General features: G+C 46.3%; 1 protein-coding gene across 1 annotated transcript in view; it reads right to left on the bottom strand.

Annotated features, from left to right (window-relative positions):
- Positions 1–23,383, bottom strand: part of LOC147725149 (uncharacterized) — a 205,995-nt gene that overhangs the window by 35,728 nt on the left and 146,884 nt on the right. Inside the window, exon 3 of the mRNA XM_086918190.1 lies at positions 7,404–7,594. Coding sequence (XP_086774316.1) covers positions 7,404–7,594 — 191 coding nt within the window. The remainder of the gene's footprint in view (positions 1–7,403; positions 7,595–23,383) is intronic.

Here is a 23,383-nt window from a genome sequence, read left to right as displayed (position 1 = left end):
CCATGAGGACTGAAGATTTTACTTGTGGCGTTAGATCGTCTCCTTCATAAGTTTATCATAAGTGGACTCACAGCCTGATTCATGTACATGCCGTTTTGCGTGTCCCTAATAGCGAATCATAGCGAATCGCTATTGAGGACACGCAAAACGGCATTCATGTAGGAATTGCTACTTAAATAGCGATTCCTACATGTTCTTTATTTGCGAGTAGCTATTTGCTACTCGCAAATACTCCCCAATCATTCCTATGGGCCAAGAGGCCCATTGGAATGAATGGGGATTTGCGAGTAGCAATTTGCTACTCGCAACTGAGATAGCGATTTTAAGGGTGCCAGGGGTGTCCAAAGGACGCCCTGTAGCACCCCTAAAATGCACTTTTGGACAGGTGTTGCGCACACACATGTCCAAAGGACATGTGTGTGTGCTACATGCAACTTTGAATGATGCTTTTAAAAGCATTTTTCTGAGTTTTTGCTATTTACCGACAGGTCTGACCTGTCGGTAAATAGCGGCCCCAAAAGTCCAAAATCGCAATTTTGTTGTGTGTCATGAATAGCATTTGAGGAATCTCTATTAGAGATTCCTTAAATGCCATTCCACGCAAATATGTGAATTCTTACATAGCGATTTTTGCATTTGGTATCATGAATAACAAATGCAAAAATCGCACTCGCTAAGTGCCAGATTCTGAGAATCTGGCCCTTTGCAAGTGCAATTTACCTACATGAATCAGGCAGTAAGACACTTGTAACTACGTTACACAAGGTTGTATAGTTAACCCTCATAAACGCTATGTTTGTGCTGTGCGGTTTATCTTGGTTCTCCGCCCCACATAGACGTTGTGGCATTTATCATTGGGTAATCTATTGTGCTACATGCCAGCCTCAAGCCTGAGGTCAACTCTGGAGTAGCGTAGTAGTGTCCAGAGAAAGGTATAGGTACCGCCACATAAGAAGGTTAATATTAAAAAACACACCTACATCCAGGAGATTGCTTTATTTTTGAACGGATGTGGTCTGTTATTAAAAATAACACTAGGGTATACTCTTGGATCAAGCACCTTGATCCTTGTATATCACTTAAAACGTACAGTCAACAGGTTTCTGCTCCCTTTGGCCCAGCCGGGTCTGTGGAACGTTCGTCAGGACAAAAAACAGATTAAAATTGATACTCACACCTTTTGTGCAGTATATCAGGGGTTGTAATTGTACCCACTGTGGTTTGTATTCAAGGCTCAATTGACCTTAACTGTAGCGAATTTCGTGTCCTCGGGGGAACGGACATATGGGTCCCAGGCCGCAAAGGAAGGCGTATTCCGCGTCTGGTGCTGGCGCTGCCCCCGGACCGTCTCCTTCATAAGTCAGTAGCACATTTTTTTTGTAGCGCGGTCCGCTTTCACTTTAGAGGCCGTGCTTGTTGATTTAAATAATTTGCTGCGTGGGCTGAAAAAGAGCACTTCTACTCACAAATCTTACAAGCATTAGCAATGCAAAAGGTCTCGCATTTACGCGAGTTTGGGCTTTTCACATTGCAAATAACAATGCCTTTTATTTTGTGATTTCTTTTTTAAAACATAAATAAAAGGCATTATCATTTACAATGCCAATAGCTTAAACTCCTGTAAATGCGAGACCTATTGCATTGCAAATGCTTGTTCTTCTGGAAGCTGTTACTACACTTTTAGTTTGTATGTATTGAACTGTTGTGGTGTCTCCCTGGCGTCGGTACCCCTCACATGGAATTGGGATGAACATTATTTGCTGATTTTAAGAGACCGCTTCAACAGAGGGCCCCCAAAACCACCCTCTCCAGTCCCAACATGAATTTGAAGAACAGCCGCAAGGAATAAACAGCAAAGAATGTGCTGGAGCTGAAAGTACTGGACCAGAGCAGCAGGGGGCGCCGTGGAGCTAGAGAGAAGGTGTAATGGATGCGACCCAAAGGGACCGGCATTGAAGGGTAGGCGAGTGAATTGGTGCTTGAACGATGGACCAATCATTTCCTGTGAAATGGGAAATATCTGCCTTGTTTCTTCCAGTAGTTCTTTGTTTCAATAAAAAGTCATATAATAAATAAAATACAAACAGATGAAAGTCTACAGTCCCCATTCAAAATATACAATTATAGCCAGAAGTGGGTAAGTGTTCAATGCTTGTTTTCCTTGTGATCTTCCAGTTTCCCAGGTGTAAGATGCCGCTTCACAAGATATGTCAGTGGATCAGGCCTGCAGGATCCTTGTAGGTTGTGATGGAGTTTGTTCTAAACTAAGGAAACAGCGATTTCTTCCTTTATTTGATGATTTTGCACAAAACCCCATATATAGTCTCAGTTCCTCTGAAAGCTCAGACACACATGCCGCCCCTGCTGACTTTTTACACCCATTTTCCAGTGAAGCCTCACAGAAAGTATCCCAAGCCTCACAGGAAGTGGAGAACGAACTTCACAACACAGTCGTTACACTGTGGTTACATCGTGGGCATCACAACGCATGTCATTACAACAACTTGCGCTAAATGGTGCTCTTAGCTGAGGAATAGTATGATTTACTATTCCAACACCTTCCCTACTGTAACGTAGGCTGGAGTTGGAATAGTAAATCATACTATTCCTTAGTCCAGCGCCCTCCAGCGCAAGTCGTTGTAACGACTTGCGTTGTAACAAACGCAATGTAAAATACCACGTTGTGAATGTATGCGTTGTAATGTCATGCATTCACAGGATGTACCACAACCCTCACAGAAGTACTTCAAGTCTCAGAGGAAGTATCCCAAGCCTCAGCTGTAGTATCCCAAGCCTCACAGGAAGTACCCCAAGTCTCACAGGAAGTATCCCAAGCCTTAGAGGAAGTATCCAAAGCCTCAAAGGAAGTATTCCAAGCCTCACAGAAAGTTTCGCTAGACTCAGAGGAAGTATCCCAGGCCTCACAGGAAGTATTCCAAGCCTCAGAGGAAGTATTGCAAACCTCACAGGAAGTATCCCAAGCCTCACAGAAAGTATCCCAAGCCTCCCAGGAAGTAATTCAAGCCTCTCAGGTCGTATCCCAGGCCCCAGCGCAGAGGAAGTACCTCAAGCCAAACAGGAAGTGCCACAAGCCTCACAGGAAGTATCCCAAGCCTCAGAGGAAGTATTGCAAACCTCACAGGAAGTACCCCAAGCCTCACAGAAAGTATCCCAAGCCTCCTAGGAAGTAATCCAAGCCTCTCAGGTAGTATCCCAAACCCCAGCGCAGAGGAAGTACCTCAAGCCTCACAGGAAGTGCCCCAAGCCTCACAGGAAGTATCCCAAGCCTCACAGGAAGTATCCCAAGCCTCACAGGAAGTATCCCAAGCCTCACATGAAGAATCTCAAGCCTCACAGGAAATATCCCAAGCCTTACGTGCCCTAGGATAATCTCACGTCATAGGTCATCAAGGTGCAGTTCAGGTCCCTACTGCCACTTGTCCAGTAGTTATGTAGCGCATAGATGCCCTGACCTAGCACTATTCACTGATGTCTTCAGTTTGAGTTGCCAGTATCTCTCATTAAGGATATTACAGGACAAATTATTTATTTTTTTGTCCAGAACTCACTGCATCCAATCTTTCTAAATGTCATCCCGATGTGAACCAGGGATCAACCGTTGAACTTGTCCATGACTTTTGCTTCCTGCAGTGGTTTTAGGTATACATCTGTCAGGATGTATCTGAACTGTCTGTTCCAGAATAAATCAGATAGTATCAGTATTTTATCAAATGTAAAGTTTAATTCCAATTCCATCCTCTGTGGGGTTAGCTGGGTCTCAGGGGTTTTCTGTAATAGATCTCTAAAAAATCATATTTTTGGGTGGACTTGTTGGTAAGACCCACAGTTCTGCTCCATATCAGCGGCTGCCACAGCCTTCATGATACAGACTTGTATGCTCACCCTTAGCAGGCAGTACGGAGCTTCACCTGAGACAACAAGGTGATGGACGGAAAGCTTGAATTAATCTCAGCCACTGGGGATGCCATCAATCAGGTCACATTCCAATCCATTGCTTTTTGCCCATCATGCCAGTCTAGACATAAGCCATTGTTAACCAGTCATCCTTAGTGGTTGCCTCTGTCACGGCTGCTGGCTCCTCGGGATCGGAATGATGCTCAAATGGGGTCCACCTCCTGACGTCCCTGCACTCTGACTAGCTATAAGCACACAGAACACAAAAGCAGTCAAGCGAGGGATAGGTAAGGGTAGGAGCAGCAGTGGAAGGTACACCTAAAACAAAAGATGGCACACATTAATACATACAATCTTCTTTCTACCCTCCTGTACTGTCCCACTGATATTAAACAGTACATGATAATTATTCAGGAGATGACCCCTTCCCTCATCTGAGATACTTCTCTCATGAAACACGGTTGACCTATGATTTATAAACAACAACCGGTATAATCTTGGGGAATCATACATTCGACACAGTATTCAATAAGGCACACAAAAACCATACATACCAAACACTCTCACAAAGATCCTTTATAATTTCAGGTCCTTTGGCATCTCATTTTCCGAGGTGAATAATGACTTCTACCACGAGGCTCCAAAACAAATGTAAATCATAACCTATGGCCAGGCTTCACTACCTTGATGTCTCGCGGTGGAGAAATGCCCCGATAGTCTTTGAAACCATACCAGTCAAAGAAGAAAAACAAAAGCAGCCTTTCCGGCAGACGAAGGAGTTTGAAATAATGACTCACTGTTTCTCCAAATACGGCCAAAGCAAAATCCGGGTGTTAGATTGGCAAGACAAAACTTAGGAGGGGCAATTCTGACGTCTCCCAGTTAACAGTTCCCCAAAGTTACACACACAAGCACCATTACCTGATGCGGCCAGGAGGGGGCAAATCCAGCGTCTCCTATCTCATTTCTCAGGTAATTGAATTCCAAAATTACAGGCTCTATGGCGTCTTCACTCAGCCGAGTGAAAAATGAGGCGGTTTCCATTGAGGGCGCTGAGGGGGCAATCCAGCGTCTCCCAACGCCTCACACCAGAACCCCCGGCAAGGCTAACTACACAATGTCAAGGGCGTTCATGCTCCGCCTCGCATGCACGCAAAAACTCCACTTCGCAGACGTGAAGTCAGAACAGGCAACGAGGATGCAAAGAGAGAAATCCAAAAGTAGCTCCGCGGGAAAACAGGACGTCCCCTGACCTGGAGACAACTCTAAGGACAAAATCACGTGCGAGGACCTCTGTCTCTCGCGTTGCTAAATGCCTTCCTGGTCCTCCCCTTAACGCTAGGCATTATGGGAGATGTAGTCTTCCCTGTTATTTGACATTCGGCAGGCACGTACGTCAGGCCCTGACAACCTCTTCCTCTTTTATTACACCCATGCCACCCCTAAGATAGGCCCTAAGGAGCCCTTGGGCAGGGTGCTCTGTAACTAAACGACAGGACATGCACTTTTAAGATTTACATGTCCTGGTAGTGACAAACAGCTGATTTAGTTTTGCACTACTGTGTGGCCTACTGCTCTCATAGACAAGCATTGGGAATTTCTTAAAACACTTTTACTGTTATTCCTAATAAGAAAGCACTACTTGCATCATGTTTCCTACCTTTGGAAGGATGGTGATTGATCCTCTTTTTTTGGTAAAGGTGGACTTAATATTACTATTTTAGAAATACCACTTTTAGAACATGGACATTTCTATAGTTTTAACTTTGCTTAGTGTGCCTTGCATCCTTTTTCCAATACACATCCGTGCTGGGTGACAACTATACTTTCTGTATTCCCTTTAGACATCCACAAACACAGGCAGCATGGGTGTGATAGAAGACTAATCTGCATTCATCTGCATTCTGATAGCCTTCCTGGGCAGAAACTCACAATTACATCTGAATAGACAGTGTTCTGTGTCCCCCACAAAGGACTGATTACTCCCCACAGACACCCTGGAAGACAGGATTGGGAAGAAAGGGGACCTCTGAGCCTCAAGGAGCTGCTTGGAATTCACCCCTCTTCAAAGGCACATTTGGGTGTATGTTCTGGGGCTCTGACCCTACTAAACCATACACTATCGGACCTTTAAAGAACTCCTCCAGGAATAAGGACTGCTGTTCTACAAGGGCTGCTACTCTGCTTGACTGACTGTTCCAAGGAACTTCTTCAATGCTGTGCTGAGCTGCCTCTAACCAGCACAGGCAGCGTCAGCTTGCAATCTCCGAGGACTGCATTGCTACGTGAGGCCTTCTCTGCTGCTTGAACCCAGGACTCCCAGAATGATTTGAAGGCCTCATTAGTTGGCTTTCTGTTCAGAGCTAATAGGACCCAAAAGCTCCAAGACATTGAGCTTCTTTCTTCCTGTAGTCCTGACCCCCCCCAAGTTACCTCGAACCAGTCCTGAACTTTTGGAAGTGGTGCTAAAGGTGCCAAATGAGCCTAACCCGAAACCTGGGACTTAGAAAATGTTCTGCTCAAAAGTGGCCTGACAAGAGACCGGAAGCTACCTGCTCGCGAGCCACCCAAGGCACATTACCAGTCTGTCTGAATTTGACGTAGCTCCCACAACAGCAAATCCTCTTGGACTCCAGCCTGCAGCTTTGTCCTGCTGGAGATTTTCGACTTCCATAAAAGTGTCAAAGTCCGAAAGTAGAAATCTTCATGGCGGATCCGTCCACTGGCTCCCTGACAACAAAAACTCCTTCTCCTTGGACTCTGACAGCTCCCTTGCCCAGCTAAACTTTACATTACCATGAACATTTCTTTCAAAATGTGTCCAAGTCCAAAGGTATGCTGAGACCGGAATCTCGCGTGACCCGCTACCTGTGGTTGGGGCTTTGTTCTTTCTGGCACTATTTTTCACTTTAAACATTGTTAAAATTCATATTTCCGTTTTTACTGATTGGGTTTAATTTGCTTTGGTGTTATTTCATTTATTAAAATGCACTCTATTTTTGTACATTGGTGTCGGATTTTTCATGTGTTAGTTTTTCACTTTGCTACTTTTCATGTCCTGCATGAATACTTAACACAGTGCCTCTAAGTTAAGCCAAGCTGCAGAAGGTTACCACAAGCAGCCAGAAGGTTCAGCACAGATTATTTGATGACTTTTGTGGTTCACCCTAACAAGGATTGTGCTTGAGAAGGGTTTTTCACTCCCCTCAACCAATAACCTAATTTCTTACAACATCCTTGTCCAGTTCTTCCTGGATTGCCCTCCTCCATATCTGTTCTAGTTGTTTGCAGTGCAGTTTGGTCATTCTGAGTTTTTTCGTGTGCCAGCTTGCAATCGGCTGTGACCGCCATTGATAGAGGAATGGGAAGGTGGGGAGCAGGGGGTGAGGAGCCAGGCCACAGACGGCTCTGCATAGGCTGCCGAGAAATCCCTGCACTGCTCTTACAGCTGGTTCTAAATGTTGTACTTGTTTGTTTCTTGTCCTTACCAGTTCCTCCTGGGTGTCGAAGAGCGCGAGGGACCCGTTGTGTGAGGAGCAGAATCGCTGGCTCTCGTCCCATTCCCCCTCCTTGTTATACATCATCGAGAAGTAATAACATTCGTTCCTGCTGTAGAGCCAGTCCATGGGGCAGACCTCTATGCGGGAAGGCACTGGGGCTTCATGTAATAAACAATGTCCTAAAAGCAGAAAATGTACAATAATCATTATCAAAAATACTTTGATGAAAGAAACAGGGTCAACGTGTTTGATGTCAAGGTGGGGATACGGGTTGAGTGTGGAAACCACTACATGCGGCTAAAGGTGGGAGTAAATGTGTTTGTTTGGTGAAAGGAGGTAGTGTGAGAGCTCAAGGTGGTCAATGGTGGAATAGAAAGAATGTGTTGAGGGTGAATGAATTTGAGAAGGGAATGGACATGAGATCAATCTGTGTTTAGATCCTATGAACCAAGGATCTGGGTTGAGTCTTGGGGACAGAGTGTGGAATGTACCAACAGAGTGATGTATTTCTTCATGTTTTTTTATAGTGCATTGCCATATTGGAATTTGTTAATTTGGTTTCAATTTTCAATCCTATTAGAGCCGCTGTGTGTTTTCAGTACGTGTTTTGATTTTTTGTGTATATTTTTCTATGTGTTTAAGTTTTCATATTCAGTTATCTTGTAAACATGGATTTTCTGGTATTGACATGTTTTACTTGATGTGATTTGATCTTTGCTGTTTCCATGTTGTTGCATTTGAAAAGGAAGGAGGCCTGTAGTGCTCTGTGTGGGATCATGGAAGCTTGGCATAATAAAGGCAAGGTTCCACGTGTCGGTGGGACACTTTAGTCCACCATGTGCCTCCGACAGTTTGCAGACAGAATAAAGGTTAAATGAAAAGAAACTGCACCTTGACGTCTGCAACTCCTGATTACAACAGACTTGAGAAGGTGTTGGCTAGTGGGGATGATCAAGATCTTGAACAACTCATAAAGAAATATCCCCATGTCTTCTTGCCGCGAACGGTCGGTGGCACACGGCGGACCAAACTGTCCCAAGTCGAATCCCCACCAACACGTGGAACCTTGCCATTAATATATCAAGCTTCCACGAGCCCATCCCACAAGAAACTTCACATACAGAACACTACACAGAACCTCTATACTTTACAAAAATCAGCAAACAGTAAGATACAAACCCAGCAACAGAGTGATCGAAAAGAACTTCTTCAGATTTAGAGATGAGTAACTGTGAATAACGGGGATGTTTTTCACTATCGAGTGTCATGTGCTAAGCTTGGGCTTTCTATAATGTCACTCAGAACATAGAGGTGAAAGGCATTCCTTTCATTCATAGTTTTTTGTCTACATTTGTATGTAATATATGGGATCTAAACCTGGACAGAAGGAGTCAGGACTTAGCTCCAGGACCAGGCACGTGGTAAGCCTAGCTTTGTTTATCAATACTGTGATGTAATTACAGTGAATAACAGCATTATCAATGGTCTGTTGGGGATACTGGATGGTGATGGGACATGTAGCATCAGATAAATGTTTTATGCACTCCCGTGAAGTCACAGTGGTGGGAAGTGGTATAGTACCCACATCCCTTGTCTTTCCCCAACCTCAATCCTTCCAAGACCACGCATCAGGCATTAAACTAACTCATTTCAGTATGGCGCTCTGCATCACTGCACTGAAATGCATTGTCGCACATCCTAGGCGTTGTGCCACAGCTGTCACTCAAGCCGTTAGCACTGCCTAAAACTGTTCAAATGGAGTGGAAGCTGACAGCACGGACTGCTCCTTTTTCATGCTTGGGACTCACATCTTCTGGCTGAGTTATTAGTGGCAGAAACACTGCTTTGCTAACTCTGCCCTTCTTACTCGTGTTCTTCCCTACGGTTGTGCAAGACTCCGTTCCTTACAGTTGTGCCTTAGGGAGAACTTCACAGAGTGGTGGTGTGCAGCTCACGCCATGTGGCAGAGCTCAGCCGTAGTTAACTGTGGGAATATGGACGGGCCACCAGGGAGAGGGAGAGCACTTCTTCTGCCTCAGCTCTCCCCTCCCATCACTCACAAACCATGAGGCAAGGACGGCACTGCACATGTTTATTTATTTAAAGAGTTTTATATAGCACTGACTAGACCCGGAGGTATCAGAGCGTTTTACATGAGAATCAACAATGTAACAGGAAAAGTTCAACAATCACACAATAAATCCCAGAAAAATAGGCAATACAATTAGGAGAGGAGAGAGAAAAGTAGTGTAGGGGGCAGGGGAGGTGAGAAAGGGAGGATAAGGTAAGAGACAGTAAGGAGAGATGAAAAGAAAGTCTTTCTAAAGACCTACTAAAGACCGACTGAGTAGGTGAGGACCCAGGAGGGAATCCACGGCCCATCTCACCTATAGCTAAACCAGGAAGCTCCATCGGGCATCAGACACAAAATTTCTGTCTCAATACTTTGAAAGAGGGGAGAAGGAGAGACATAAATAGAGGGAGGATGCAAGAAGAGACGACAGGAGAGACGAAAGGAAGTGCAACAATTTGGTTTAACAGTGTAACTGGAAAAGATCAACAATTACAACATTACATCAGACAATCGGCAATACATTAGGAGAGGAGAGAAAGGAGAGAGAAAGGAAGTGGGGGGTAGGTGAGGTGAGAGCGTGAGGATAAGGGAGGAGACACCCGTAGAGACGTGAGGAAGTCTGTCAAAAGACCGACTGGGTAGGTGACGACCAAGGAGGCAATCCAGGTCCATCTCCCCTATAGCTAAACCAGGTAGCTCGATCGGGCATCAGACAAAGTAGTTTGGTCTCAAGTGTCGAGGGAAGAGGATCGCAGAAAAACAGGATGGGAGGGAGATACGGCAGAAAGACGAAGGAAAGTCTGTCCAGAGACCGGCTGAGTAGGTGACGGTCGAGCAGAAATCCAAAAACCCATCTCCTCTATAGCTATCATGTAGCTCCACCGGGCTTTGGCCAGATAGCTAGGTCTCAATGAGAAACATTAAATAACATGGATGGTAAAATAAATGGAGCGTTGAGGAGAGGGAACAGGGAAGGTGAGAAAGGGAGGATATGGGAAGAGACCATAAGGAGAGACAAAATGAAATCTGTCTAAAGGCCGACTGGGTAGGTGATGACCAAGGAGGGAATCCATGGCCAACCTCTCCTATAGCTAAACCAGGTAGCTCAATCGGGCATCAGACAAAAAAGTTCAGTCTGAATACATTTAGAGAGGGGAGAAGTAGAGATATAAATAGAGGGGGGAAGTGGGAAGAGACGACAGGAGAGACGAAAGGAAGTCTGGCTAAAGACCGACTGGGTAGGTGATGTCCAAGGAGGGGATCCCCGACCTGTCTCCCCTATAGCTAAACCAGGTAGCTCCATCGGGCATCAGGCAAAATAGCTAGCTCTCAAATGACGCGGGAAATTCACAGGTAAACAGGGTGGGGACTAGGGCAAGGACAGGTGGGGGCAAAGGTTACTATCAGAAAAGAGGAGAGGAATAGAGCAGGGAGGGGAAGGGGGAAGGTAGTTTGGTAAAAAAAAATCCCATGGATCTGCTGCGAGGCATTCAAAAAGCATGTCCGTTTCTTCACAGGCGCCACCTTGAGGTTAAAACGCCGGGTGAGAGTTACGCCACAAGTCTTGTGTTGCTATAACCGGTAGGAACGGCGGCCAAAGCGTCAAACGCGCTCGACCATTCGAAGTCCGGGGACAAGAAAAATCCAAATAATGTCCGGGGACAAGTAACATTTTTGCTAATAATTCCGATTAGTGCTAATTTAAGAGTTGTGGGGAATATGGCATTTTTTTTGTTAAAGACCTTGATCCCAAAGTTTCCAGGTGTCTGTTTCCGAATTTGAGGGGTTACTAATGATTAATGTGCCATTTGAAGATGTCTGCCCATTTTGCAGGGTGTTTTTGCATTGGTATATGGAGCAGTCTTCTTGTTGTTTCTAGAGTTGTTTTTCTTAGTTCCGATCTCAGGGGGGTCTCAAAACAGGGTGCGCACAACATACTATACACAATACACTTCCTAGCAGCCAAAAGCATTAGCACATAAATCGCATTAGGGCCTTGCGCCCTATCCATCTACCAGTCCCCCCCTGGCCAACTGGCCAGCTCCAAGGGGCTCAAATGCCCTGTGTACAGTGTCAGGGCGCGCTGCCTATGCAGCGCCAGTCAGGGGAGCGCCATCTGCGCAGACCTAGGCGTTGCAGCTGCCCACTACTTGCTGGCCAGCTGAGAAAAATAACAGGGCCTACACACTGCAGCTGGCTCCAAGTACTGCGCAGCTGTGAAAGGCCTGGCACCTCGATGCCACTTCCCTCTATGGTCTCTCTGAAGGATAGCGCCTAAACGGTGCAGCTGCCCACTAATTGCTGGGCAGCCGTAGGAGGCAAACTGCAGCAGGGGGCTGTCAGTAGTCCTTTAAACAGACTGCCCCAAACGTTGGGGCCCCCTAGGCTCCAGACATCCTGACCCATGGAGCACACGGGCTCCTAGAACAGCTCGATACTCGATAGAGTATCGAGATATCAGCCTTGCTTGATATCTTGGTGTACCTCTGTTTTCAGTGTCGAAATAAGGCGCCATGGATCACCCATTCGAGATCAGTCCCGGGGGGGCGGCCATCATAAGGTCAGGCATCTTGGAAACCTGAGCGAGTCTTGCAAATTCTGCGCAATTCAAAGCCAGCGGTAAATGGCCATGGTTAGGGGTCTGAGGAATCCGAGGTCGGGCCTCCTTAGATCCGGGCTGCATGTTTAAAAGGGGGGCGCTAAAGATATTCGGGGCTGGGGGCGGCCATCTTAAAGACAGGCACTACAGGGCATTTTGTTGCTCCCTACAAGCGCGCTGGGATATGTGGCACACACCAGCATTACCTTGCTCTCACTGTGTTTCAGGCTGACTTTGTTCTTGCAGAGCGGAGCATCTTTCAATCTCCACGTTACATGTAACGCTGCAGGTTTTCACGTCTTGTTGTAACCCCTCTTCATTCCAATTGCTCTGCAAATCAGGGCGTCGCCATTTTGCGCCCTCCCGGCTCCGTCCCGAGCCCAGCCGTCTCACTCGTTTTTGCCGCTTTAGACCCTTGCTAGCGGTCAAACGAACATTGCACATTATTGCCCCGGCATTCCGACGGTCATTTTTGTAGGCTGCAGCTGGGTCACAGTCTGCAAGATGCTGAACGTAGTAACATCGGTCCTGGTGTGGTAACCTCTGGTTCTGGTGATGCAACTGCTAGACATGCTGTAGTACAAACAAAAGAGATCTACACATTCTTACTTCTTTCGTAAGTACAAAGGTGCAATGACAGTGCAGTCTTTTCTCTGTTCCAGGCAAGAGCAACCACTGCAGGCCATCATACCCCATGCAAGTTAGAAGCAGTGCTCCTCACACAGCTTCTCCAGGCCTCCTTCCAAGCATGTTCCTTTGAGATACTGTAAGGATCTTTTAATGAAGTCTTTTATATCCCTGAGAATTCTAACAGGAGGCTAGCACACACAAGCCATTGGGGAGTCCTTCACAAGCAAGATACCAGAGCAGGGTAAATACATCAGTCCTTTTCCTCCACCACAGACAGAAGCAGCAACCGCAGACAAACCCACCCCTCACTCAGAAAAGGCAGCGCTCCACACACAGTTCTTACACTGTTCTTCTTGGCAGGGTTCTCTTGTTCCCTGAAGTAATATAAAGTCCTGGGGTTTTAGGTGTAAAACTTATTCCCCATTTTATCATTGTTCTCTCTGTCTGTGAGGATCTCTAAACCCATTCCAAACCCATACTGTCCTACCTGTTGCAGCATGACCACAGGGGGCGGAGACAGCATTGTGAACAAGCATTTACAATGCAATAGGTCTCGCATTATTAAAGTTTGAGCTATTGGCATTGTAAATGACAATGCCTTTCATTCATTTGTTTTTAAAACCTGCAAGCGGCGCATAAACACGCACTTTGAACGTATAGTCCTTGCTTACGATGAGCAAGGCTGGCAGTAAAAGAGACCGCCAGCCTTGCTTCTCATAAGCATGGACTATAAGTACAAAGTGCTTGTTTACGCACCGATGCAAATGAATGAAAGGCATCAGGAAGAGCAGGAGGGGGGGCTAGTTCCTGCCCTCTCCATGATTTGAGTGTGCGGTGTGGCATTGCGTAATGTCATTTCTATCTTTTGGCCTAATAAAAAACACTCCTGCTGTAATAGGGCCCTGACTTCACCTCCTGGTGCAGGGTGGGCAGTGCTTTATGGCAGGCATGGAGGGAGGCAGGGGTGGCCTCAGCTGCAGCTCTATTTCTCTATTTTTGTTTTCGTTTTTAAAACATAAATAAAAGGCATTGTGATTTACAATGCCAATAGCGTGAACAAACGTATATGCGAGACCTATTGCATTGCAAATGCTTGTTATGTGTTGCAGTGCAGAATAGGTTATCCACATTGTCACAGTGCAGTCAGTGAAGTTGCTTTACGCCTCTAATTCTATATTTGTCTAATGCCCCTTTTTTGGAGTTTTGAAATTGTGTCCCCCCCCCCCTAAGCCTGCTCTTGACTCCATCTCTTAAACAGGGTCAAAATGGTAGGATGTAAAAAAGTCCTGGCCCCCACATATGAGTGCCAGTGCTCACCACCTGCAACCGCCAGTGCAAATTAAGCACTCCTTACATTACTGTAATCTAAATTAGAAAGAAAACCCAATCAACCCCTGTTTCTGTGTCATTCTGGGAGACCTGTACCGCCGTACATCATGCCGAGAGCCTTACTCTGACTTGTAGTCCACCTTCTGAATGAGAATCATCTTTGGAGTTCATTGTTAAGTTTTTAAAGTTTACCCAACATAGTGGCACTTCTTTCCGGTGCTTAGAGTTATCATTTGTTTGGGTTCTTTGATGAGCGCCTCCATCTTATCATGAATTATATGGGTGCTCTTACCAAATTCCAAATGTGAATGGGAGAGGCCAACTCCCAAGCATTTCAATCTTTGGCCTACTGCATTGGCACACCTACATTGGGAAGTTACAAGGAGTATATCAATTAGGAAAGACGGCAACTGAACCTGGACTATCGACGGGGGATCATTGATGCTGCCTCTCTCGATCCCTTGCACACCTGCAGCTTGTTAGAGCTGGGGATACAGTAAAAGAGGCAGCCAAGTTATCTAGGAATGCAAGGAGAAAGTGCAAATGCAAGTGGTGAGTCTACTGATGCCCCTTTCTCAACCTCCCTCAGCTCGCTTGATCGTCCCCAGATGCTGCGCGTACCTGCTGATCAGACTTAACTCAGAGCTTGTAGTGGAAAGGCAGTTTCTAATTTCTCTCAATACCACATGGCCTTCTGTTGGGGGTAGTGCTATCTTCTACCACCTGCCAATGGTTATCAAAGCATAACATACTATAACGTATAAGATGGCATACCATTGACATGAACCTTTTCCCTGGAACATGAACACTGTTAAACACTGATCCTGTCCCTGGCAGTGTGACAATGATCCCGACACACTGACCCAGACCCAGAGTCACTGATCCTAGGCCGCAAACACTGGGAGAATGGCACCAAGACACAGACCTGTGAAACAACAGAAAACCCTGATAGATACACTGTACTGTGAAATCAGAACACTGGTACTAGAACACAGACGCAATCACTACACACCTCAACCAAAACAATGCACACCACGTTCAATGATCAGCAGCATAAAGTCATGCAAACTATAGCAGCTGCACTTTACATGTACCACCTACCAATAATATCCCATAAAATACATACAATGCTTCATCATACACCAGAGCATTTCACAACATAGTCAAACACACCGCACATGACATGTCGCATCACATCATTTCATAATATATAATAACATGCCACATCAAACAAACTCATGTTTATAGCTTAACAACATTACATTCATAACATACAATATCAAGTCTTAGCATACTATAGAACTTACCATGAACATGTAACACTCTATCACATCATGTCAAAGCACCTTATAACAAGCCATAGGACACAATATGGTACCAGAGCTCACCAAATTTTGAAATAGTGCGTCCCTTGATACCACACCGTACAAGATAAAATATCACATTCTACATACCATCATAAAATAATTGTCATGCCACGTCATATCAAGTCATACAATGGCATACATTAAAATAGCATAGTATGTAATTTAAAATATCATACTACGTCACACCTTGTAATAATACCTCATTAACATAAAATATAGCACACCACCACATCATAAAATTGGACATTATACCATAATGTAAAAGCCTGGCATAATATACCACAGGATGTCATACATAACATATATTAACACAACAAAACATAGAACACAACATAAGGTTGCAATGCCTATGCTGTTATCACATGTCCTAAATCCACAGCGCGGTATGAATGCACTTGTCATGAACTGAAAATTACATAGCATAGCCTCTCCAACCACAGACATGCCCACGGAGATCTAAATCCAGGCAAAACTAATCTTTTCTGCCAAGTATGGAGAATGGGCCATTTACATGACTCCCGGCTCCAAGTTAAAAGCCATTTTCGTTTGCAAAAGAGTCACTGCCGAAATAGGTCCAATCCCTTTTTAAATCTTGATAAGGCGGTAAATACATGGACGTCCCGAGAAGAAGAGAAAAATCCAAGAAAAACATGCTCCAGCAAAGCCAGGTACTGTACAGTGTAGCGCAAGTGCCGGGGAGGGTGAGACTCTCACTTGGTGAGTATAAAAGCAGAACCGAGCAGCCACTCCAGTCTGCCCCCCTTACACCTGGAGCAGCCTAATGAGAGAGCGCCGGTGCTGCCTGCTGGGACTTCCTTTTCTTTCATAAAAACTAAAGTCATTCCGGGAGCCTCCAAGCGAGCAAAGAACAGCAACAAAGACCAACTGGGGAGGAATAAAAGCACTTTCAAAGAAAATAAGACGTGAGCGTGCACTGCCGAAACCTGTCGTGGGGCGGGACTTCCGTCTTCTGAATTCCGCGCCCACAGAGTGGCTGACCCAGAGGAGCAGTGGTGACGCAGGGTTTCCATGCCCGAGGGAGAGCCCCGCGGAGGCTGCAGAAGTCCGAAGTGGCGCTGATGCAGTGAGTGGGACTTAGTTGTACTGGTGGTGGAGGTGGCGGGGGTGGTGTGTGTCTCTGTGCCTCGCGTGTGTGTGTGTGCGTGCGTGTATGTGCACTCGTGTGCGTGCATGTGTCTCTCTGTGTGTGCCCTCGTGTGCGCGTGTGTCTCTCTGTGTGTGCGCTCATGTGTTTGCGTGCGTGTGTCTCTCTGTGTGTGCGCTCATGTGTGTGCGTGCGTGTCTCTCTGTGTGTGCGTTTGTGTGTGTGTGCGTGCGTGTGTCTCTCTGTGTGTGCGCTCGTGTGTGTTTGCGTGCGTGTGCGAAACGAAAGCAGAGTTGGTGTGGCTGTGTGTGTATGTGAGAAGTGTATGAGGCTTTCAAGGGAGACAGGAGATGGTGAACGCGCACGCGACCTGATCCGATTCCGACATGCTGCGAGTGCCTATCTCCTGTCTCCTTGAAAGCAGACTCACCGACTATAGGTCTCGCTGCGACATCGCTTTGCGATGCGTCGCAGGTGCGAGACCTAAAAAGGAGACACAGACAATTCAGGTGCAAGCAAAATTCCTTCCACCACTCTAAATGCGACCCAACAATGAGTCATCCAGGCAAGGCAGGGCATACCTCAACCCCCAAGTGACTATCTGGAGTGAATGCAGATCGCCAGCTCCTGTCACTCAAACACCAGACGCTGAATTCACAACCAGCCAGCTGCAAACAGAATGGTAAAGTAAGAAAATGCCCACTTGCTAAAAGTGGCATTTTCAAACACAAGTGTTCCACCTTTGCTGAGGGACACGGTCTTTATGTCCCCAACAGGTTCCGCTATGCATGCTAATCTAGTACACACATGCCAGGTGTAGTAAAGTAGGATCTGCTTCATATGGTTACCCCCACTTTTTGCTTAATGTTTGACTAGTCTTACTGGGATCCTGCTAATCAGGACCCAAGCTTATCTGCTCTCTCCCTAAACTGTATGTTATGCACTTAGGTACACTCTAGATTTTATACTGGGGTACTCTTGTCATTCCATGGTATATGGTACCCATATGCCCAGGGCATAGGTGCCACAAAGGCCTCCCATGGTCTGAAGAATGTATTATGCCACCCCTGAGAGGCCATGCAAAATTGAACTACAGGCCTGCCATTGCAGCTTGTGTAAGTTGGTGCATGCAACACTTACTTAAGATATAGTTTTTGTATATCTAAGGGTCACTACACTTTAAACCTATAAGTAACCCCTATAGCCGGCCTTGACAATCCTGAAGGAAGGGTGCTTTGTTCTAATTGAGCAGGACAACCCTGCAGCCTACGCAGTCCATTCTTCCGGGTTGGTAGTGCTGCAGCCATTTACAACATATAGGGTGGCATTATGCAACCGCGTGATGACCAACTCTAAAATGGCTGAAAGTAACCCTATCGTGTTTGGTATCAAACAATGTGGAACCATACCCCCACACTGGTAACCAGTGTGGGAGATAGGATTCCCCACCTCAGAAACGTGCTTTGTGAGGTCCCAGGTTTTCCCGGTACCAGCCTTTTAGTCCCGTGCAGGCCAAAAGGGTTGCTGCCGACCAGAGACACCTTTCTGCCCTCCGGCTGCTGAGCCAAGCTTGAGCAGAGGAAGGTGGAACAATAGGCATCCTTTCACAGGGAGTTGTGACCACCTTCCAGACAGGATTTAGTGTATTAGGGATGGGTGGGTGCGCTTGCCAACATCGAAAGTCTGCATGAGGGGCACATTTGGTGTCCCTCTACATAGTCCAGTTCAAACCAGTCCCTGGAGCCATTGGATCCCACTCTGGAGCAAAACCGCACAAAGGACATGGGAGTAACCTCCCCTCTGTCCAGACCCTCCCTTGAGAGGGTCCCCTAATCTATCCAGCCCTCTCTTGTGGGTACAAAAGGGCTTACCTGGCTGTAGAACCTTCAATTCGATGTGGACAAGATTCTGAACAAGAAACCACTGAACTTCAACCGTCTGGACACTATGGACTTTGCTGGGCTTCGTTTGGGCCCGACTTCGACCCTCTCTCAGTCTGACGCATTGGCTGTGCATGTGCACCATGCAGGCTCCATAGAGGACCTGTGGAGCATCACGGACAACTGAAGATATCTTCCTTAGAGTGAAGGAGTCACTCCCCTGCAACAGCAGGCACCACATCTCAACTGACTGGCCTGCTGCTCCTGAACTCCTACGGACTCCAAAGGATCCAGTAACACAGGATTTGGGTTTCCTCATCAACCGATGTCCGTTGTGCCCTCTTACCAAGTTTGAGGTCAGAATCCTTTGTGGGGGCTGCAATACCCATACCCCGGTGCACCGCGTTTATTTGCAAGTGCATATGCTTGTTGGCTTTTCCAGAACAAGTGCACTGGGCTCCAAGTATCCCCAACCTCTGGAACTATTTTCTACAAAGAACTACGGCCTCCTTGCCCCGAGTGCTCTGTGGGCTATTGCTTTGAGAAACTGCTTAAAGTTCACTTGTGACTCCTGTGCCTCCGGCCTGTGGGTCCCCTTGAGGATAAACATAGCTTTTCTTGAACCCCCTCATGGTTGCTCCAGACTTGCCCTGACTCCCCTGTGTTTGCTGAGTCTCCTGGATCTTGCTGGTCCGAACTATAACCTTCTTTGATCTTCTGTGTGGGTTGCCATCCCCAAGGCTGGTAGGTGCTCCAACCAGACACCGACCCCTCAGTACCCGACATCCTTTGTGGGACAGCAGGTATCTGGCTGCTGGTTGTCCTCGACATCTCTTGGTCCCTGTGGCTGTAGAATCAAGAGCCCCTTCAACGTACCTGAAGCACCCGACATCGATAGGCATTCTGCTGAGCCCCTTCACTCCTGAGTGACTCAGACTCTGTCCCCTATGCTTTCAGGTACTCTTCAACAAGAATCACCTTTAGATTCCAATAGACACTTTTTTACCTTCCAGCAGTGGCTCTTCTTCAAAGTATTTCACCGAGATTGACGCCACTTCAGATCTATGCACCTGGCTTCCCTGGGATGGGTAACTCTGGTGCTACGACATCCAGGGGTGGGGTGGCTCTCCAATCTCCTAACTTCCACAGGGTTTCTTCGAAGTGCACTGGGAAGGGTCCTTAAACTTTAAAACTTCAACAGCTACTCTCCCATGGAATTGTATGGTGCACATGTCCTCTGTGGGGTCCCTACTTACTCACCTTGGGTGATTCCTTGGGTCCCAGCGATTCTACATCCTCTAGACACTGTCTTGACTCGAGCCATGGTACTTATACCACAATTGTATTATATGGTTTGGTCCCCCCTGTGGCCCACTGTTTATTAGTGAAATATACAATTGTTTCTGTGCTACAGTATTGTGTGCTTTGTGATTATCTTCGTGTAGAAGGTACTTTATCGTACTAGAGAGTGTTATAATAATAAATACATATTTTTATAACTATTGTGTGGTTCTCCTTTCATTTAACCAATACAATAAGATTGCATTCTGGTAAAACAAGCTGCTTACCATTCCTTCAAGACTAAGCCTGACGGCTGCTCTCCACAGCTACCACTTGGATAGCTTTCAAAGGTTATCTTTGACGTCTTAAATCACCATAAGTGTTGTTTGGACTGGTGAAAGGTACCCACTTCAACTAGTGGACATCATATACCAGGCCAACTTCTTACACTAGGCCAAACTAAATGCTCTTGGAAATTGAGGTTGCCAGGGAGTGATGCGCAGTAATGGTCCAGATGCAAAAGTAATCCTTTAAATGTGCGCTTTGTGATCTACATTCAAAGAGACACTGGCATTCTGAGCTTTGGACTCCTCACCTAAGAGGTGGAATAAAAAACAGAATACTAAGAAATATGGTAATATATGCAAATTAAATTAGCAATAGTGGAACATGCAGCCAATCCAGGACACTATAGAACTTCTGTGAGCCACAGTGAGTTCTGGACACTACTGGCACCCACTGACTACAAGTAAGTGCTGATCACATGTTACCTGAATGAACTATTTAAACACAGACACAGTTGGCTAGCAATCCTTTATATGTTTGCTTTGTGCTCGACATTTAAAGAGACAGTGGGAAGTCAGATTTTCAGACTAATGTGTGGACACCGGTGGGCTTGGCTTGGTAGACACTCACCCTCAGACTGCACCCAGAGTCTTTGTGAGCGTTTAGGGGACAGGAGGCTTCCAGGGCTGAGAGCTTCCGGTAGTTCTAGGCCAGTGAGAGGCAGCCCATAGACCAGAGTGCAGCCTGATCGGCCTTGTGCCTGCTGATCAGAACTGGAGGGGTGTGTAGAAAGGGAGGGGTAATAGGGGATGGGTCGGTCTGAAGGTACAAGTCTGCTCACTGAGCCTCCCCTTGGGAATAGGAATGTTAGTGTTAGACCTGGCCCTTTTGATAGCTTTACCCCCAAACTTGTTGCCTTTTGACAGGCCCAAAATCTTCCTTTTCCTTACATGTAATGCACCCCTAAGGTAGGCCCAAGGTACCACCATGGGCAGGATGCGGTCTATGTGGAAGGTAGAACATGCACTGGTGTGTGTGACACGTCCTGATAGTGATATATTATGTATTTCGGTTTTCACTATTGAAAGTCAGTCTTTCCCATAGGCTTATCATTGGGGTTGCACTGCAACTTTCAGACTATTACTTTCAATAGGGATAAGATGGAAAAATGAAGTTAAGGCTCTCTGAACTCATAATTTATCAATGCAACTTTTGATGAAGGTGGTTTTTAAATTCTATTTGGTACTTTCAAGAGGCACTATAATCAGAAGACAGTGCATCCACAGCTAGCCAACGACTAGACGACCCCTCTAGTAAGGCGAGGAAAGCATGAAGTAATGGCTAGACACATATACTAGGAAATATCAACCCTTTAGGCTGTGCTCGAATGAAGCAGTATCTACACGATAGCAGCACTTTGTGAGAAGATTTATGGGTAAATACTGTTAACATTAACAGTAGATTCTGCAAATGCTGTAGTAAATGTTCATCCTCATCTGTGGCTCACAGTATTCATTGTAGGTAGGGTTCCTCTTTGATCCTGGAAATAGTTTTATGTTTGTTTGCAAGTGAATATCCCAGACCTTTCAGGCTGCGCATTCAGTTGTACACACCTAGTGTGAGGTAGAGTCCCCATCCCCTCAATTCATCCTAGAGGTATGATCTAGTCGACACTGCAGTGTTAGCTGCACGCCCCTAGGGTGCGTTGATCCCTCAACCCCTCAGTTCATCCTAGAAGTGTCATCTAGTGAGACACTTCATTGTTATCTGCACGCTCCTAGTGTGAGGTACAGTCTCTATCCCTTCAGTGCATCCTAGAAGTATCATCTCATGAGACACTTCAGTGGTAGCGGCTCGCACCGTGTGTGCGGTAGAGTCTTCATCCCTACAGTGTATACGAGAAGTATCATCTAGTGAGACACTTCAGTGGTAGCAGCACACGCTTAGTGTGAGGTAGAGTCCCCACCCCCTCAGTTCATCCTAGAGGTATCATCTGGTCAGACACTGCAGTGTTAGCTGCACATGCCTAGTGTGAGGTACATCCTGCATCCCTTTAGTGCATCCTACAAGTATCATCTAGTGAGACACTTCAGTGGTAGCAGCAAGTGCCTATTGTGAGGCAGAGTCTCTATCCTCTCAGTTCATCCTAGAAGTGTCATCTATTGAGACACTTCAGTGTGTGTGTGACAGCATCTGACACCTCTGGCACTGACTCTACGTGTGTGTGACAGCATCTGGCACCTCTGGCACTGGCTCTATGTGTGTGTGTGACAGCATCTGACACGTCTGGCACTGGCTCTAGTTCTGTGTGTGGGACAGCACCGACACGTCTGACACTGGCTCTGTGTGTGTGTGTGTGTGTATGTGTGTGACAGCACCTGACACATCTGGCACTGGCTCTAGGTGTGTGGGTGTGTGACATCACCTGACACCTCTGGCTCTGGTTCTAGGTGTGCGTGACAGCATCTATTACCTCTGACACTGGCTCTATGTTTGTGTGTGGACGCATCTGACACGTATAGCACTGGCTCTAGGTCTGTGTGTGGGACAGCACCTGACACGTCTGGCACTGGCTCTATGTGTGTGTGTATGTATGTGACAGCACCTGACACATCTGGCACTGGCTCTAGGTGTGTGTGTGTGTGACAGCACCTGACACCTCTGGGACAGGCTCTATTTGTGTGTGTGACAGCACCTGACAGCTCTGGCACTGGCTCTATGTGCGTGTGTTGTTTAAAACGACTTCCTGTTTGGATCTTTTTTGAGACCTGGGACCCGTCCCCCAACTTTATCCTTATCCAGGTCTGTGTGTGGAGTTGGATGATAGTTTGTAAAAGGCCTGGGGGTATACCCCAACAGAATAATTTTTGCCATAGGCGGCCGCCTGCACTCAATCAAAAGCCGCCTTAAAGTAAAAAAAGCCGCAATAAAGTTGCATGCGACGGATGTCAGCCTTCTCAATCAATACAGATAATGCCAATAGATTGTTGGGTGTGCCTCACTTGGCTACGAAGCCAGCCTGGTTGAAGGGGAGGTGCTGTGTTGATTCAACCCAGGTTGTCAGTTCTTTTAGTGAGATACTTACATAATATTTGGATTCTATGTCAAGTAGGGCTATCATTCTATAATTTTTTGTGTCATCTCTTTTGCCACTTTTATAGATGGGATGAATGAAGGCACTTTTCCAGGAATCCGGGATGTGGTCATTGAACCTACAGTGTGAGAACAGTGGTGCAAGGAGACCTGACCACAACATTTCATTTGACTTAAACAAGGCCTGGGGGAGTCCATTGGGGCCATGTGCTCCGTCAGACCTACCCTTCCTAATAATCCGGGCAATGCTGTTTATTAAAATTCCGTGTGTCATCAGCGTCCCTGAGTTGGAGTCGTTTCTTGGCTTCTTGAGTATGGACCAGTC

This window comes from Lissotriton vulgaris, chromosome 4_1 (genome assembly GCF_964263255.1).
Source record: "Lissotriton vulgaris chromosome 4_1, aLisVul1.2, whole genome shotgun sequence".
Classification (NCBI taxonomy): Eukaryota; Metazoa; Chordata; class Amphibia; order Caudata; family Salamandridae; genus Lissotriton; species Lissotriton vulgaris.
Note: the sequence above shows the minus strand (reverse complement) of the source record. Positions and strands in the feature narration are given on the sequence as shown.